This window comes from Lissotriton vulgaris, chromosome 4_1, assembly GCF_964263255.1.
Source record: "Lissotriton vulgaris chromosome 4_1, aLisVul1.2, whole genome shotgun sequence".
NCBI classification, from domain to species: domain Eukaryota; kingdom Metazoa; phylum Chordata; class Amphibia; order Caudata; family Salamandridae; genus Lissotriton; species Lissotriton vulgaris.
Genome location: NC_141691.1, coordinates 1,770,350,990 through 1,770,370,678, shown reverse-complemented (window position 1 = coordinate 1,770,370,678; position 19,689 = coordinate 1,770,350,990). Strand labels below are relative to the sequence as shown.

General features: G+C 43.5%; 1 protein-coding gene across 2 annotated transcripts in view; it reads right to left on the bottom strand.

Annotated features, from left to right (window-relative positions):
- Positions 1 to 19,476, bottom strand: part of RIMS2 (regulating synaptic membrane exocytosis 2) — a 1,859,827-nt gene extending 1,840,351 nt beyond the window's left edge. The window contains exon 1 of one of the 2 annotated variants that reach the window (XM_086966100.1): positions 18,824 to 19,476. In XM_086966100.1, coding sequence (XP_086822226.1) covers positions 18,824 to 19,233 — 410 coding nt within the window. In that variant the 5' untranslated portion in view covers positions 19,234 to 19,476. The remainder of the gene's footprint in view (positions 1 to 18,823) is intronic. The other variant, XM_086966101.1, reaches the window with a different exon arrangement.
- Positions 19,477 to 19,689: the final 213 nt, after the last annotated feature.

The window sequence follows — 19,689 nt, the reverse complement described above, 5'->3', positions numbered from 1 at the left end:
TGAGCGCTTGACCTTTTTTCCCCTTAGGGTTTTGGGGAACCTGCCCTACGGCGCTAAGGAGCTGTAGCACGAGGAACGGAAAGGAGCGCTTTTTAGCCCTGCATCGTGTACAGGGCCTCCCTCTCTCTTAGGGCCTGAGTAATGGAGGGGAGAGCCGAGGCGTAGGAAGTGCTCTCCCGCTCCTGGCCATGCCCACTTGTCTTGCTCCCAGTGATTAGCAGCCAGGGTTCTGCTAAGTGGCCCGAGCTCCAAGGAGGTTCCAAATTCCTGGGGAATCTCACCTCGGGAGACGGGCGGGAGCCTACACCACATTTTCCCTCCCCGAAGAAAAGCAGGCATCCCGAAGTCAGGCAGACTGCCTGGAAGGGGGCAGAGCCTTGCCTGAGGAAGCTAGAAGGGGCCGAGTCAACTGAGACTTTGCTTCATACACATTCACCAGAAGTCAGGCAGATCGTGCCTGGAGGAAGATGGGGTCCTCATGTACCTGTGGGAGCCCTGTGTGTGCCGGAAAGAGGAGAGGCGATCGACGGAGATTCTGCTCTGTACTGAGAGACCCCCCCTCCGCGGGCCACAAGAAGTGACGGGGCCTTGCAGGCTCCCTGCTGAAACCACAGAACGGCAGAAGTCAGGCGTGTTGGTGCCTGACAGAGGGCGGGGCTCCCTGTACTGAAGAGGAGAGCCCTGTGTACTAGCATTGAGAGGACCGGAGCCTCAGAGGCTCCCCAAAGGATCGCGGGATGAGCCTGATTTCGGCCACACAGGAGAAGCCCCGGTGAGTGGGGCCTGGAAGAGAGCATTATTGGTGCCGGATAGTGGCACCGGAAGAGCCCCGGTGAGTGAGGCTCACAAGGCACGGTGGTTCCGGTGCTAATTACTTACAGCTGCACCGCCAGAGTGCGTGCTGCTGCAATGGTGGGGGCATTACTTTCTGGCCCCCAAGAGAAGCCCCAGTAAGGGTGCTGAGAAGACACTGTTGATACCGATTTTCCCTACATGCAGAGCCCCGGTGAGAGGGGCTCCTTAGGCACACTGTTGGTGCCTACTTGCGTCCCAGCTGCACCACCAGATTGTGGACAGCTGCAACATTGTGGAGGCATTATTTTGGGTCTCAAGAGAGACAAGGTGAGTTACACCCTCGTGCCACCATTTCTGGGGCGGGCTTGTTGGCCCTGCACCCTGCTGCAGTGACAGCTTAGAGCCCTAACTTTTGATGGACGAGGCCATTGCGGGGAAGTCCCAGATGGGCCCTCGAGGAAGGCCAGTTGGCCTGTGGGCCCCTGAGGGGCTGGTAGAGAGTGAGGCCCTAATGTGATGCGTGATGTGTTTATGCCTAATGTGACGCATAATGTGTTTATGCCTAATGTGATGATGCTGAGTACAGTATTTTACTAGTAGTTGGGGATTGTTATAAATTTGCTACTTGTGCTTCTAATGGTTCTGACAGCAGCCAGATATGCACCCTGTCATGTATATAATCCTCTATGAAGTATTGCCTAGTGCCAGGTGGCACAGTGTACATTTGTGATTATGATTCTAATGTGCATATGGATAATACAAAGGCTATTTTTTTTATATAACCATGTGTGGAGTTTCTTTTGTGGTGTGCCTAGTGTGTTGCTGCTGTGTGTGTGTGTTGCACAACCGCTTTACACATTGCCTCTGGGATAAGCCTGACTGCTCGTGCCAAGCTACCAAGGGGGTGAGCAGGTTTTTCTTCAGCTTGTAACTCCCTTGCCCTGGACTGTTCCCATGAGGCACAGGGTCAAGACTGATTCGCATATAGCTGGGTCTGAACTGGGGTGTCCAAGTGAGCTAAAGAACAATGATGGATTCAACCCAGAATTGGGGTGAGTGTCTGAAACATTTCAGCACTCCATCCATCATCTCCTTGTGTTTGCTTTATAGGTCAAAGTTAAACATAAGTACTGTAATTTTACAGGAATATAAGACCCTCTATACACCAGTGGTCAGGGATGTGGAATTCCTATAGCCTGACGTCCAGGACATATTGTTTGAGGTCAAGGACAAGTGGTCATGTGTATTTTGACCTAGGGACAAGTAGGCCCAACAGCCTACCAAACCCTCTGGCTGCCAGTGCAGTACCGCATTATGAATCAGGGAAAGACATTGCCTGCAGTTAAGGTCATCTTTGTGTCCATGTGCTAATGCTGTTCAAACTTGTATTTATGGTTCATTAATGCAGAGCCTCGATTATTAGGGTGAGCTCTCTAAGTAAATGTACCTTCAGAGTGCACTACTGACATTGGTTCCAGTATAAAAATGTGTACACACGTTTTCAATGTTTAGCAATATGAGGATATGTATAATGCTCCCAGAATGCTGTCTGATTAGGTGCAAATATTTGCAAAAGCTTGAAAGAAAGATTGATGATTCTTTGCTTTCAAAATATAATGTTCACAAAAAAATGCAAAAACATTTCATTAAACTACTGTAAAACTTTAGGTACCATTTCTTTGCAGCATCATTTAGTAAAATGTGTTGATGTATGCTAGTATTTCCCAAAAATATTCATAATGGAAAATCATGGTAAGCAGTTTAAATAAGATTATGGGTAACCTAAAAATAAATAGGCATTGGTAACGCATATAGGCCTGAAATTGTTGGTCAGCCTTTTAGTTTTGACAATGCATGCCTTGTTTTGGCATGGTTTTTGTAAAACCTTATTGGTGTGGGAACTGCCAGGTCCTCACCATTATAACAAACATTGGAAAAAGTAAAATAAAATTGGAGTCTCAAAAAGCACACACTGTCACAGTAGTTCCTGGCACTGAACAGAACAACTGTGTATTGATATGCTTCTTGTGAAAGAACAGAATGCTGTCACTCACAGGAAAGCTGGCCGATAAAAAGAGAGACAGAATTTTTATAAACACAAATGGTAATGATTAACGCCAGACCTAATTAGGGGCCAAATTATAAAATAAAGTCTCAAAAGTGCACCTATGTCCTTGCATTAAACACAGATGTACGGCTTTCATGAATGCAAAAGCCTTTACAGAAGTAGACCGAGAAATAATACTCCTAGAAAATATATGCGTACTGCTTTTAGCAAGAGCAAATATGCAGATGTAGATTTGTTCATGCAAAAATCTGAGTGTCTGCAAGTTCACTTTACCTCCAACCGCTTTTTTCCCAACCCTGGAAGAAGTTTTATGTCTGTCTTTGTCGGGATTTCAACCTTTCTCAGTGTGGGAAAAGATTAGAGAAGAGTTGCTGAAACCCCTTAAAACATGCAAGTTAGTAGGTTTACATAGACTCAAAAGGGAATTCCAACCCTGGACCGATAGTTTACCATTACCTTCAACCTCAGTATGTAGATCTGCATAAACATGGCAACATAAGGGAATTGTATCCAAACCCTACTATGGAAGGAGTCCTGGCATAATCAGAGAGGTTATTTACATGGCACAAAAGGGGCAAGTGGATTTTGGTACAGGACAAGTAGATTTATGAAGCAACCTGCCCCATGGACAAGTAGATATTTGATTAAATTCCACACCCCGGTATGCTACTATGTGTGATGAGAACCAAATGTACTCGTCATTGGTGGAAGGAAAAGTGAATTTGGATTGTTTTATTACAATGGATTAAATAACACCAGCCTTTAAGTTACCTAAGGCAAAAGGGCAAGACATAATGATGGTGTATTTTATCAGCTCTTTATTCCCATATTGGCTTTCCTGTTGCTGCTCAAAGTATATAAAGAAGCTATCGAGAAGGAAAGATGCAACACACAAATAAAAATGCCTAAACAAACAGATGCCTAAACGCTGTGGATTGTATCACTCTTTATCAATGGTTATTTTGGATAATAAGATAGTTGTGAAGTTTACTGCATCTAACCACACAACATTCATGAAGGCTTTGGTGCATTCAGATCTAGTAGAGTGTGCATAGAGGATCAGCACCTGTAGCAGCCAAATGTTGTGCATATATATGCTTCAGTAGAATTTACCTGAATACCCTGCATTCTTTTTCCACGCATGGAATTCACAACTCGGTTGTCACAACGACCACCTTGCGATTCCGCACACCATTACTCCGCAAGTCGGAACAACGACTTACGGAGGTGGGGGCGCTGGAAGTTGGAATAGTATAATTTACTATACCAACTCCAGTCTGTGCGGACACTAGGGAAGGTGTTGGATTTTAAATCCAACACCTCCCCCCCTCCGCAAGTCATTGCTCCGACTTGCTGAGTAATGGTATGCGGAATCACAATGCGGTCGTTGTAACGACCGCGTTGCGATTCCATGCATGGTAAAAGATTTGTTGTAAACGTCCAACACCGCTTCAGTTGCTGTGTCACCAAGAATCTGGACCTTATTTGGATTAGATTAATATGTCTCACGTAATTCTTCACCCAGAGGTGTCCACTGTGACAAAAGTGCTATGCAGCACATAGAAAAAGTAGTAATATGTATATGTCCGCAGGGCTGTAGAGACTAGCTCCACATTTATATTACTACAGAGATACAGACAATAATCACCAGTTAGGTGGCAAATGTATATGCACTAATTTTTAAGCATGCAATGAGTGTGCGTTCAATGGAATACGGCAGGAGTGGTACCAGGTAGCTAGTTTCCCTAGGTCCTGACAAAAATCCAACAAGGGTATGGCTTGAACATGTTGACCTTTTAGAAAAGCAGGCAGATATCCTTCTTTCCCATCTCCCCTTTGATTTTAATAATACCGACCAAAGGCCAGAAGAAATAGGTTGCACCTACTAGCCGGGTATTTTTACCTTTCACTTCAGCATAGAACCCCACTCCTATTTTGTCTCCATCTTCTTTATCATTTTATACTCTTGAAAGTGCTCCCACATATTCCGTAGGTCACAACACGCCCAGTTCCATAACAGAAAGGGGTTAACCTGATGATGAAGCATGCCACCAATGGGTAAACTTGGTGGGTGAGGGTTTTACAAGAAAAACCTTTTTTTCTCCAGTGGAGGGTTAGTCTCCTCATAACAGCCGAGTTTCCATTTTTAGTTGATACTCCCACTTTCTCGATAAATATACAGCCAGCGTGCAGTTGTGGGAGTTTTTTCTGAATAAATTGCAATCTTTTTAAAAAAAGTTTATATCTCACATCTCCATCCAGGGCACGGACCACTACTTTGACAGATATGGCTGAGATTACTGGACTTTCCTTCTCGTATGAGGAATTAGCAAGAAGCTTAGCTACAGTATCTCCATTTGAAGGTACTAACAAACCAGAAATGGGTATAGACAACACCAATTGGGATGAATTAACTGAGCAAAAAAGAACTCTGATCAAGACCATGATACATGGCTTAATGATGACCGAATATTTATGAATGAGTACAGCCTCTCATGATCTCATAGTACGCAATAAACCATTTATCTTTCAGCATGATAAAGCCTTCAAAAAAGACTGGTTCCTGATTTATGGCATTGTACAAGGGACTGGCTTGTTTTAATCATAAAAACAGCGACCCATCAAGCACTAACAACCGAAATACACACAATCGAAGTCCGCTTCAAGTCATATCAATCTGCATCCAGACTCAAGAGGAGGCTGGATGAACTCAACCAAACTACGAGTGATCTCGCAGCAACACTTAGACTAAATTTTAGGAGTTGAAAAAAGATCCCAATAATTTCACACATGAACAGGTATTCCGGTGCATTAAGGATGATTATGTCATGTCAGGGGGGAACACGGATTACACCACCAATAGTGATTGCTCAGACACAAGGTCTAATAGCTCAAACTCCTGTACAGGCATAAATGACAACCACATAGGTAGGACGAATTACAGAAGGACTTCTGGATGGAGATATGGACAAGTGAGAGGATGGGCCCTGTGAAATGGCCCCCCCATTAAACCCCATGTCATACTATTATGGTCCCCCACCACCTAAGATGCATCCATCACGACTAGAGTACTGGAGACCACCACAGGGCTGCTACTCGAATAATCCACACAACCAACAAAGGTCCTTTTTAGGGACAGGCCAGGGACGTCCAAGAGGCAGGATGAAAAAGGGAACACAGGTCCAATGGGCTCCCACATCTCAGCAGGTCAGAGTGACCATCAGGCGTATGACCAAAGATAAGCCCATGAATGTGAACAACCAAGCAGCTCTGAGCCACGACCAGCTTAGTAGTAAATCTCACTGATCATACCCACTCATCTCCACAGATGCAGGTACTGGAGAAAGGCTTGTCCCCACAGCCAATTTGGACAAATTCAAACTCAGTTGTGAGGTAAACTAATTTATAAGGAAAATCAAACTAAAGGCTTTTTTTCGAGGGAAATCACTAACAAGATGAGGAACTAGGAGACATAGGAACAAGAGTAAAATCTTCCTTCACTCCACCTACCTCCACCATCCCAGTGGAAATTCTCACTCTTGAGAAGGCAGTTTTGAAAGAAATTGGAGATATAGACCCCAGGACCTTACAAGTCTTACGTAATATCAATAAACATGAAAAGGCAGAAAATACAAGAACTGGCTAGTGACAAAATCACTTGGCCCTAGAAGAACACACTGGGATATCCTACAAGCGGCAGAATAATTAGAACATTATACAGTATTTCATGTGTCTACAAAATAGTTATCTATTGTCAAAATGTATTAAAGCATAAGTGTCTCCGGTTTACTGCTTTCATGCAAGTCGATGTTATGTTATGTTATGTTAAAAAAAATTCTAAAGCGCACTTACACCAGGCGGTTTCATGGCGCTAATGCAGAAAAACTGTGGGAGTGAGGGGGTAATAGGTATTTATTCATATGCTTGTGTAAAGAGGAAAGTTTTCAGAAGAGTTCTGAAATGGGAGTAGTGTGTTGCGGATCTCAACTCATTGGGAAGGGAGTTCCAGAAGCAAGGGGCCAGAAGAGAAAACCTCAGCCCAACGTGTTTTTTCCGTTTAAAGGTGGGGACAGTAAGCAGGTGGAGGTGAGAGGACCGGAGATCCCGAGGGGGGACATAACGTTGTATTCTGGCAGAGATGAAGAAGGGCCTTGGCACGCAAGGGTCTTAAAGATGGTACAGACCAGCTTGAATACGCAACGTTTGGCCACTGGGAGCCAGTGAAAGCTCTTCATCAGAGGTCTAACATGTTGATGCTTTGGTTGGCGGAAGATGAGCCTAGCTGCCTGATTTTGAACGAGCTGTAGGCGATGCAGTTGGTATGCTGGTATGCCAACATAAAGAGCGTTCGCATAATCAATGCGAGAAGTGATCATGGCCAGGGTGACAAGGGGGAGGGCTTCTCTGGTCAGAAATCTGCAGATTTTTCGAATACTGCGCAGATGAAAAAAACAGGAAGAAACTACCGCATTGATTTGGGGTTTCAAGGACAGGTCACTGCAAATGATAACACCAAGGCTCTTTACAGAGTTGACTAGGCAGGGAGGAGTGCCCAAAGATGGAGGCCAGAAGCTGGAGTTCCAAAGGTTGGAGGGCCCCTCTGTAAGGACAAGCTCAGTTTTATCGGGGTTGAGCTTTAGTTGACTGGAGTACATCCATTCACTGATGGAAGTCATGGTACATTGGAAATTACTAATGGATGTGGTAGAAGAGATTATATTGAATATCAACTGAAGATCATCGGCATAATTGAAAGTTGTGACAGGACTATTACGCAGGGACACCATCAAGGGTTGCATATAAACCGGGAAGTAGTGCTTTAAAGGAATCACATCAACAGAATGATTGTTCTCAGTGTTAATTTTTTACTGACACTTGTTCCTCTGTCGTCATGGCTGGGTTTGCTTTAATAGTGTGCTCATTCTTAGAAAGGGTGCTGTAAACTTCCTGCGGAAATCCCGCCTGAAGTCAAACAGGAGGCATCAAGAAGCTGCTGTGGAGGGGGGGGGGGGGGAGTAAAACAGACAGAATATCTCTAATCCAGTCTTCTAGCTCCTGGCACTGGACCAGATCTAGCCCATGTCCTTCCATTGTTAAAACCCTCTCCTTAACTACCAGATCAAGCAGTAGTATCAATGGTCCAGACACCATCAATACCTCAAACAGGCTGACCACAGCAAAGTCCCTTAACTTCTCATACCTCCGGTCCAAATAGCCAGAGTCAAGTGAACACCATGCAATGTGATAGCTTTATCATATTGCAGTTTATCATGTGTACATTACTGGGAGCGTTATTGAAAACAGCAAAAGTGTTCCAGGTGGACATTATGGAAACGTTAACTTTGTGTGCTATGTAATTAGTGGATGTTGAATGAGGTGACAGGGCATTATGGAATTGGTGGACAATGTTACTGCTCGTGTTGAGGAGACTTGCACAATGAATAGGAGGATTAAAGAAAATGTGAAGTGATAACTTGGGTATTTTGGAAAATTGTAAAGTGTGCTAGCTGGCAATTACAGAAAACTCTGAAATGTTCGCTGTGGAAAATTAGAAATGTGCTTGTGCTAATTGAGACAAAATGAAAATGTTAACATGTTACCCGACACAAAGGGTAATTTCTGTTTAGTGTTTTTTCCCTCTTTAATTTTCGTTTTGGACCCTTAAATTGTGAATTCTGGGATGCACCTACGAGTGCTTTTATAAATTAGGTATGCCCTCACATTGTCAAAGGGCAACTCCTGCTACTGTGGGCCTGACTACTTGTCAAGGTGTGCGGCCGACACTATGGAATAATAACATATTCAAAACTATCCAGTGAAAGTGTAGTTTACCCTACCTGTACATCTAGGTGAATTGTGGAAATGTTTTATTTCACAGTTTAAAGTCAATTATATGTATCATACAAAGTTGCACTGACTCTTGACATGTTTGATACAAGTCTTTAAAAAACAAAATGTGAATTTGGATCACAGAGTAGTTAAGTATGCCACTGGACTAACCTATAGGGCTATTATGGAATTTGAAAAGTCTGCACATCAGAGGAATTGAGGATGTGTGGAGGCACTCACAGTGTAGTAAAATATGTAATATGGAATGTTGCAATGTGATAACTAGGGCATTATCTATATATATAAAAAAGAAAGTATGTCTGTTTGTCCAGTATGCATTACTACACCATTCATCCGATCGGCATGAAACTTTGGGAAGTTGTTGAGTACACTCCCGCGAAGGTTTTTGGCAAAAAAAAAAAAAAAATTGTTAAATATCGGCCTTCGGTCCCCCAGGGCCCTCATAATCTTTCCAATACTGAACGTTTACAGGTTCCGGTGCGACTCGCTTTTGCAATGACCATCAACAAAGCACAAGGACAATCACTGCAAGTGTGTGGACTAGATTTGGAGAATCCGTGCTTCTCACATGGACAACTGCATGTGGCCAGCTCACACGTTGGAAAACCTTCTGATTTATTTGTGTACGCACCAGACTGAAAAACAAAAATACCGTGTATCCACAAGCACTCGAATAAATATACAGAATTAAAACAACATTTTAAAATGTTTTCCATATTAAAATGAATACGTTTCAATAAAAATGACACAATGTAAATTAAATGTTATCATAACAAGTTTCCTTAAATTTCCTTACTTCTGAGATCGCAGCAACGCGCGACGGGTAAGCTAGTAGAAAATACAAAAATGAGCCAAAACCTTTATTTAAAAGGGTCATACACCTTACCAAAATGTAACAGTGTTACTTTCCTAATGAGCTACAAAATGCACCATCTCCTACGAAACCACCCATTCAACTGATGAAGACAATCCCAAATCCCAGTTGGCTTTATATACTACAGCATTTTGACAAAACTAACACACTTAAAATGAACCTGATATAGTCTGTATTTATCATGTGTTCACTGAGAAGAACGCCCATCTATCTCCATGTTAGGTGATCTTTCAATCCTACTAAAGTTTGACCAATGTTGGTGCAGAAAGTATTTGGAATACATCATTTACAACTAACTTTCTCTAACGTTCCCTTGGGTTGAACGCCAAACCTCCATGTAAAATGGTATTTCAGTCTAACCATGTTTATAGCTCTGCTACTGTCCTGCAGTTCTTTAAAATGCACCATTTATCACTAATTCACAAAATGATCTTAGAGGAGAGCCATCATCTCTCTTGCAGAATAATCTTTGAATCGTTACTCTATTTTCAAGTCTTTATGCAGAAAAAGACATCATCAATTAACATAAGAGAAAACAAATAAAGGCAGCGTAGCCTTCACTCACTGTACCTTGAGCTTTAAATGCGTTCACATTTTACTTTAAATGTATGTCAACCCATACTGCTAATTGCTGTTCATTTATATATGGTAATTGTATAAGTTATGTCCATTAGAGAGCTTGTTCATGGTTCGATTATTTTACCAAACCCTCTATGCTCCCATCCGTTTATAGTTCAGATGTTGCTCTCATTTGAGTTGATGCATAAACGTTGCTCATTGCTTACAAAAGGTTGGATACCTTTGCCCTACACCAACACTCCAACATGCAGTTTGTGTAAGTCAAGAGTGGTCAAAAATACCTGTAAATTGCTTATCCAATCGTACTGTTGAAAATGGGCTCTCCTGTACATGGCTACAGAAGACCCAAGGCAGACATAGAAGTCCTTGATCAGCTCTAATCACACACATTCTACTATCTAGACTAACTATGCCCTTCAAATGGCATTTCCTGATCCCCTGGATACAAACTATATGGGTTCGAGAAGGTTGCTGTGATACTTAACATGCATGTTTAATGTTCTGTAAGTCATATTTGGGTCCTATAGATAGCAAAGGACCAGATCTGAATTTGAATGTGTTCAGGGTTCTTACATTCTAGATTCAGCAACTTGTTGCGACTTTTCTTTTAAAATGTGCAGCTATCCGCTTAGCCCACTGTCTTTTGTGCTTTCAAGTCATAAAACAAATATCCATGGTCCAGATTTGCGTAGAGAACAAAAGAAGGCAGAATTAGAATACAGTGAGTATGAATGCGGTGCATAATAATAATGATATCATTGTGATGTCCCAAAGGGATTGCAATGTGAACATGTTCTGCCCACTTACATGCCCCAAAATTTGGATCATCATCATCAACTTTATCAAATTCATCCCATGATTGCAGCATGGCAAAGAATAAAACCCCTGCTGATTAAAAGGTGATGCCTGCACAAATAAATAAATCTAAACTATGCAGTACGAATCATGTATTACTTCTTTGCCGGCCAGGTTAGTGTTTCCATGCAAAGCATTGAGAGCGAAAATTCACACGCGAACTCTGAGAACCATCATACGATGGATGATAGCTAACTATCAACCTTCCTGATGGCTTAAAAAATAATAATTGAGATGCAATTGTCAGAGCCAAATTCAGTCAAGCAGTGAAGAAACTCAAATTGCATCAATTTGAGGGCCCCAAAATGTCAGACTATTTTTAACTTTCAAAAGAACTTGAGTTGGTTTTCAATAAAAATATGTATCTGAACATGGCTCACCTTAACCTTAAGTTTGATATTAATGGGTGAATTCATTAGCATTTTAGAAGTTAGCGATCCATTAAAGTGTGCCTTTCCTCACACCAGTTGTGCATATTTGTAACTTGTTGGCGAGTCACAAAAAACCCGCAGTAGACATGGAAATATATGCAAGTCAGGGATTTTACTGCATACATCTGTTATCCAATTTTTACTCTATAGTTATTTTTCAAAAGGAGTATGTGTTGCGGGAATGTGTATAGCACTCAAAAGCACTATTTTCCATGTATAGACACCATGAATATGTTTGTAGAAATTACTCTTAATCCATTTCCGTGAAAAATGAGAGGAGGGTGGTATTATGACTTTTCGTGCTCATGTGCACACTCACTGCAACCATTTGTGGAGTACATTTAATAGTATATTTGAGTTGAGAAAACCACTGGGAGGGCTGGCGACGCACCCTGGCAGTTCAGGTTTGGACTGTTCTTATTGAGACAGGACCAAGGCTGACTTGCATAAGGATTGTCCCTGTCTAGAGCGTGACAATAAGTAAGGGAAAAATATACTGAAATGTAGCGCAATTAATTACCAGTGAATTACATTAATTCAAGCAAACCAGCCATCGATTTTTTGTAATTTTTCTCAGGGTTGGTGAATACCCAAGAAGTTATGACTTCTTGGATGTTAACTGCCTTTCCAAAGGCCACCCTACCTACCACTTCACAAGAGAACATTCAATGTCCACCCCAGCTCCTAACTAAATGCTGTGGAAAATCTACCATACTTGTGTGTCAAACTTGTGTAAACTCCGAGAACCAGTTAATTTAATCTGCGGTATTAAGGCTGAAAGATAGTCATTCTAAACCATAAATATTTTTGGGTTGAGACAATTTGTATTAAGGTGTGCAAAAAAGTTGCAAATGTGCTCACAGTGTCTAAGTTCCTCAAGAACTGCTAGCCACACACCTATATAGAGTAACTAGAATATTCGTATGCTTTGCAGCACAACAATTTCAAGACTGTATCTTTCTTTCCTCTTTTAACTCACCTTTAAAAGACATAATATGCGAATATACAAAATTCATGACGTCAATGCTATTTGTAATCGTATTTATAGATGCTCAGGGGAGGGCGGAAAGGCTATCTAGGCTGACAAAAAGACATTTGACACACGCAATGGTATTGATAGCAAAATACCTTTTCCAAATTATAGATCATTTTAGTTTCAAAGGCAATGAAGTCTTTTACGAGCTTTTAACACTGTGTTGGAGGCCTTGAAATGAAGATGCAACAAAAAGAGACCTTTGTATGCTGTGAAAAGTGTGATCACTGATGTAACTCTACGTCAGTACTTTTTCTGACTCCAGTCAGTGTTCTTTTTTGCAACTAATTGATTCTGCAGCTGGAGTGGTAAAAATAGAGAGGTGTAAAGCAACACTAAACTAAATGTGGATTTTGAATACTTCCTCGCAGGTTTTACATTATTGCGCTCAATTTCTCCCACTGAAAATTAATCTGTTTATAAATTTACCAGCTTAATTTCAATTGGATATTCAGTTTGGATTGAAGAGCGCTGATGAGCCAATTTGCAGCAGTTAGCTGAAGAGCTACAGAGGCTCCAAACCTTTAAACTCGCCTGCCAAAAAGCGGGAGCAATTTTCCCTATGGCAGGAAGCAAAGGCATGTCTCATCCAAAAATATTTTGGGGTATTCAAAAGAATATCACACTACTACAATCTCTTGCCATCACCTCCGAAGCCCTAAAGCTCACAATTGCATGCGTACCCAAATTTCATGATCACTGGCCTGCCAGGGCAAACCGCAATATTAAGAGAGGGAAAACAGAAGCAAGGGTGGTCATCCTATGAGTGCCTTGATGCAAATCCTTTACCTCTCAACATGGTTTTCATTTAGCATAGAAGAGCTTACATGATGTAATAAATTAGTAAACCGGTGCTCCTAGCCAATAAAGCATTTCTTACTTAGACATTTATTATCTTTTCCAAAGCAATAGACGGGCACGCCACCATGAAGCTCAGCAACAAGAAACAGCTTGATATAGTGCCTGAATATTATAATCAAAATATCACTTATTGCAAATGCTCAATGCAACCGAATTTTGAGAAACTAACCACCCCAGCAGGCCCTTAAAACGTATATCAAAAAAAGTGTCCAGTCCTGGTCTTTTTTACTCTTACAACTGGGAAAACGGAAACATACTTGGACGGTTTTATCGGGGTTTAAGCCAGGTGTTGGGGCGCCACAATTATCATGCACCGACGCAGTAGCATGGAAAACAAGATTTTTGGCACTCGGGGTGGGTGAATGGACTTTCTTGCACCATCTACCAGATTGGCACCGCTCAAATGACAATGCAGTGGGTGTGGGTGCGCCTCGGAGTCGATTGAATGCGTGGCATGTGTTTGTCCCGCCTTACTTAAAGATCAAGAGATGCTGCTATGGGGCGAATGGAATAAACGTGGAGTTCGCTCCTGCTGCCATGAATCCAGAGAACATGACGCTTAAAATCCAGTTTGCCAAGTTGGTCACAAGAGCGGCAAAAACTTTAACGCAGTGGGAGTGCAGTAACCATATCCCCGTTTTTTACTGTACCAGGTCGTGTCTCTCTCTTAAACAACTCAGTGGCCATTTTTTTTTCCTGATTTAACTTGTTAGCCGCATGGTGTGGTCTACTGGCTGCTCACCTCATCGCACTGCCCTGAGTTTCACGGAGACACCAGAGACCATATCCTTTTTTATGCAGAGATCACCACCCGTCTAGATAGAGCCTTAAAGTGAGCGGATTGGGCAGTTAGACTCCACTGGACTTGTGTCATGTCCGTCTGCAATGTCCGTTTTTTTTACTGTGTTTTAATGGACTTGCTCCCTTTTTAGTAACGAAGCTTCTGCACCCCTCGGCACACATCTTTTTATAGATATTGCATGTCACAGGAAAATTGTGAAAATTTAAATATGGAATCTTTGGCCTTGAGCAATATTGTAACATCAAATATTTTAACTTTTATGTCATCGACTATTTTTCTACCTTTTTTTCAAAAGTATTTTTCTATTGTAAAGATTTTAATAAAAAAACAATAAAGTTTCTTCATACACGCAAGCAAAATATTGTCTGACAAATTTAGAGCCTCAATAAGATCCTTTACAAAAATATTGGTACATTGGAGTTATTAATAGAAAATCTACACCTAATAGGATTTATTTGTGACCTATATTTAGGACACGATATTTCTGTCAGACAATATTTTTGGTAACAATATTCAACATACATTTTTTAAAAAGCAAAACACCTTACTCCCAACCACACAAAACCCTCGATCCCCAGTCACACATATTTCCCTGTATAGTAAATAACTCCAACCGCCACTAAAACTTTTGAAGTCAGAATAAGACAATTAGACAAAAAGGCAAAGACAGCATATACAAACAACACTGAGCAACACTGAGCAACTCTAGTTAAGCCTACTTCAACAAATCTGCGAGTCTGGGCCTAAAGATCTGAGGTCATATAGATTTGTCCCTTAGAGTTTGTTTTTGCATGTCAAAGTTTTGCTGTTGACACAAAAATCAAAGTGCCTTCAATGACTCGATTCAACATGCTGGATTATGAAAACATGCCTTACTTTCAGTTACCGCTGAAAGTCGCAACAACGACAGACAGACTGCATGGATTGCAGAATACAGGTGTATGTCAATCCTAGATCATTCCACACCCACGCTCCATAAACTGACCTATGCAAGTGTGAGGTATTTTAGTATCATTCAATTTATTTTGAAAGTTCAAAAGTGAATACATCTTTAGATCTCAAAAGCTGCTGTGTGCTTTGTGCGCTACTCAGCCAAAGGGAGTGAGTTACGGCTGGGAACTCCTCTGCAGTGCTGATTCAACCTCATTTGTGCCTGGTAGATGAAAACCACTAAAATGGGAGGTTTGACAAAATGCTTAAATGGGGTCTCATACGACTGATATCATAGTAGCCATAGCCCATGCACTTCTACAATTCTTCAATCAATATCAAGGATACAGAGTCCAGCCAAGCACAGGTACGTCTTCATTATCACAGTGACAGACACGTCACGGGATCTAGCAAACTCTAGTCCTCTTCTCCCCCTCACCCCCAGGCTCTACTAGGCACAGAAGCAGGTCTCAAGTGACTCATTATCTTATGTTGCCCTCATTATGGTGTACCCTATTTCCAAGGTTGCCGCATAACGCACCATGTTCTAGCTATGTTTACATATTCTGGAGATGTGGTTTTTGGGACTAGATACCCCCCTTTTTTTAACCAGAGAGCGTGGTCCTTGAACTTTCGCAATGGACTACCATGTAACTCAACAGTCATACATTGATTACTGGTGTACTTGTATCTGTTCTATTGACTAACGATGCCACATACTCACTGTACGCTGTTGGGATTCTTTCCCTAAAACTGTGCAAAATGCTAAAACAAAACGTTAATAAAAAGTTTTAAACAAAAAAAATCACAGTGACAGACACCAGCTCAGTCATGCCTACCATTCACGTCACATTTTTCACTCGGCAGCGGTCTTCATATGTGCATTTTTTGTAAAAAGGGCTCCCTCAGCGAATTCCTTAAGCATTGGAGAAGGAGTCACAGTGGGTTGCTCAGCATAACTCAATTGAAAGCCTGAAGGGTTCAGCAGTTCATCATACATTGGCTTGTTCATAATTGTAATCAGGACTTGGTGGTTGCTAGCGTCCTTTTGTGTTCAGGCCACGACAAATATTATTCAAATATGCAACCGGTGAAGACATCTGTATTAGCTATTCCACTCTATAGGAGTCAGCTTAAATCCTTACTCGGGTTTCTTGGTTCTGAGATGAAATGCATACTTGACCACAAAATCGTTACTTTTCTTTCAAACTTGGAAATGCTCCTTTTTACAAAAAGATCTCTGCCTAGTTTTTCTCTGTGGGCTTAGTATGTATTGGGCATAATAAACAAATACAAGAAAGGACTATAAACTTGCAAAATTGTGGTTTGTATTAAAAGCCTGGATTCGACACAATATTTTGTTTGCGTATAATTTGCTCAAGTGGTCAACAAGTGCCACAGTATACTGCATTCTTTCTCTAAAGAATGGTTTCTACATCAAAATTAAAACATAAGATTTTTAAAAAATCAACACACTCAAGAATGTCATCTTCGAGAAAACCTACAAGGGTAAAAGATGTGGATTAGAAGTTTTCATTGCAATATTTCAAAAAGATTTCAAAGTGTTGAAAAATTAGAGAATGACATCTCATAACTGTCTTACACGTCATTATAGAAATCACCAAGGCAGAGGTTCTCTCGGTACTATTCACTTATGTGAAGTCTTGTTTAGCTCATCTAAAATTCGACCTGCTGTGTGTGGGCTTGGGGAAATGACTGATGTTGCACCCATCAACGATAGCTTGCCAAGAGCGACACAAGTTGAAACGTAATGCCACATCATTACGACATAGTGCACTGGTCTGTAATTAAAGAGTAACAAACACCACAAACACAATTAAAGAGATACTTAACTATTGATCACTCTTAAGTGACTACCCAGCAGTGCCTGGGCCGCTTTATAACGGTTCCATCGACCTGAGTTTAAAAAGTGCACACTTACCTGTAAAATGTGAGTGCTCTTCTAAATTCTTCACTACTCTCAAAGATAGGATACAAAACAGCAGACACTCTAGATATGATACTATCAGATACTTGTAGACAGCCACAACTTTAAGTGTGGCCCAGAAGACTGACACGTCATAATATATCCAGGGAAGTATTAAACTACCAGGGGGGCGAAGAAGACGTGCATGAACACAAATAAATATGGTTGTGAGATAGATAGATAGATAGATAGATACGTTAGGGAACGGGAGAAACCGAGAGAAAAGGGCGAGTGGGAGAAGGAAAGAGTCATAGGGGAGAAAAAAAAGAGGAAGGAAAGAGAAGTAGAGAAGAAAGGAGGCTGTAAGAAGGAAACAGAAAAGGCAAACAAAATAACAAAAATATCAACATAAGAGAAAAGAGAAAGGGGAGAGTGGGAAAATGAGAGCGAGAAAGGGGAGAGTGGGAAAATGAGAGCGAAAAAGAGCGTGAGTGTGTACGAGTTACTAATGCATGAATGTGTGTCTACTATTTTTGATCCGGCTATTTCGTGAGACAGCAACTCAGACATGTGCTAATGATTAGCCAAGTTTGCTACTTCTTAGCGACCCACCATATGCACTGCCAAGCTAACACACGTACACAAACTAATTTGCCTACAAATGCACACACTACACATACACGCTGATCAATTATCAAGCGCGCTGTATTTAAAGGAAGGAAGTGTGAAAAAACAGTGAAGGGACGATGGATGCGCGGGGCAGCACTTCACAGACTGATCTGTTCTGTATGTAGATGGCAGCTGCAGGCAGCAGCACCCTGGACAGCTCCGCGGTGCTGAAGCTGCAGAGCCCAGCGTCTGTTCACCGGCCCTGCCTCACTCCTCTGCCGGGGACGCGCGGCGAGGCCGCGGATCCGTGCCTCCCTAACCCCCGGGGTCGGGGGCAGACAGCGGCTCCCCGCACACATCTGCGGGGGAAGATGGCGGCTCCTCAGTACCCACCCACTGACTGCTCATGGTAGGCCTCCGGCCAGAGGGGGGCCCCGTGTGAAGCCAACCGCGCTCGCAGTGCAACTACTGCTGGGCTCGTACGGACAGATGGAGTGGAACTACGGGAGACTGAGCCGGCGCACCGGGATGAGCAGAGTGCACTGACAGCAGCACCGCCGGGCTGGCACCTGCGAGCGGCCATGTTGGATTTCTGGCCTCAGCCATAGCAGGAGCGGATACATAGGAAGCCTGGGTCAAAAAAGTACAGAGGCTCCGTGAAGGGGGTTATCTTCAATGGGGGCTGTAGAATATACTAATAATGCATCACATTACTGACCCCAATCACTCCTAGACTCAAAGGGAGGTAGGTATTAAGGGGTGACAGAGTACACCAACTGAAGCTCAGGGGGAGACCAGCAGGCCCTGATCAAGAAGGAAGAATGTGATACCAGAAGCTGTCCAGACGCTGTCCAGACCCTGCTTGTATGAAAGAAGAACAGAAGCCCGTGGTGAGCGTGGCACATGAAAAACACCCGCCCCAGTGGCGCGAGGTGCTTTAAATATCAGCGGGCCCAAGTAAATGAGTTGGCCTTGCTAAACATGAACCCATGGTGAATATGGGTACGTGAAAAACACACCAGTCGTTTATGAGAGGTGAACATTAGCAAGACCTGGTGAGTGAGGGCAGGTAGGCTCATCAACATATGTGAGTAAGGGGGTATCTACTAATGTGGTAGACGTGAACAGTAGCAGGAGGTCCCAGAGGGGAGTGCAATGGAGAGCTCTAGTGCAACCAGTATAAACACCAGTATAAAAGCGATCACTTACTTGAGCACGGACTGTTCCTTCTCCTCCTCCTTTTTCTGCCGGTCCATGACAGCCAAGATAATCTTGCGCTCCTCCTCGGTGAGATGGCTGAGGTCGGGCATCTCTGGGGGAGGCAGGGACTGTGGGGGGTTCCCCGACTGCTGGGGAGGCTGTTGCTGAGAGTGATGGGAAGGTGGCTGAGCGTGCAAGAGGGGCTGGGAGTGGAGCTGTGCTTGTGAATGGAGCTGTGCTTGCGAGTGGGGCTGGGAGTGCAGCTGTGCCTGGGCGTGCAGCTGGGCCTGGGTGTGCGGCTGCGAGTGCAGCTGGGGTTGTGCCTGCGAGTGGAGCTGTGCCTGGGAACGGAGCTGGACGGCAGGCTGAGTAGCAGCAAGATGAGCAGGGCCGCCCCGGGGCCCGGGAGCAGCAGACATGATGGTGGCAGCAGGAGAAGCGCGCTGTACACGGACACACACTGGCCGAGAGCCGGCAGCCGCCCGCAGCCAGGCCGCGGCAGATACATACAAGGGGCGGGCAGCCCGCGGTCAGTGCTCCGGGCAGGGCAGAGTGGGGAGGGAGCACGAGCTCGCTGGATAGGTGGCGAGCCCCGTGCCCGGGCAGTGCCAGCCGCCGCGTGCCGTCCTGTTCATGCCCCCCTGTGCCCGCGCGAGGCCGGCCGTGCAGTGCGCCCAGCGCCCAGCGGCCGTCACACTGGAATAGGGCTACGGGCCGGAGTGAACAGAGATTGGCCACTGCGCATGCGTGCGTCAAGAGCAGCTGGTCGGAGGGGGCGGGGCCCGCGCGGCCTGCTTCCGGGGAGAGGTGCCGCCGGTGAATGGGGTTGTGGGCGCTGCACAGCAGTGCACGTACAGCACTCCGCCCCTTCCTGC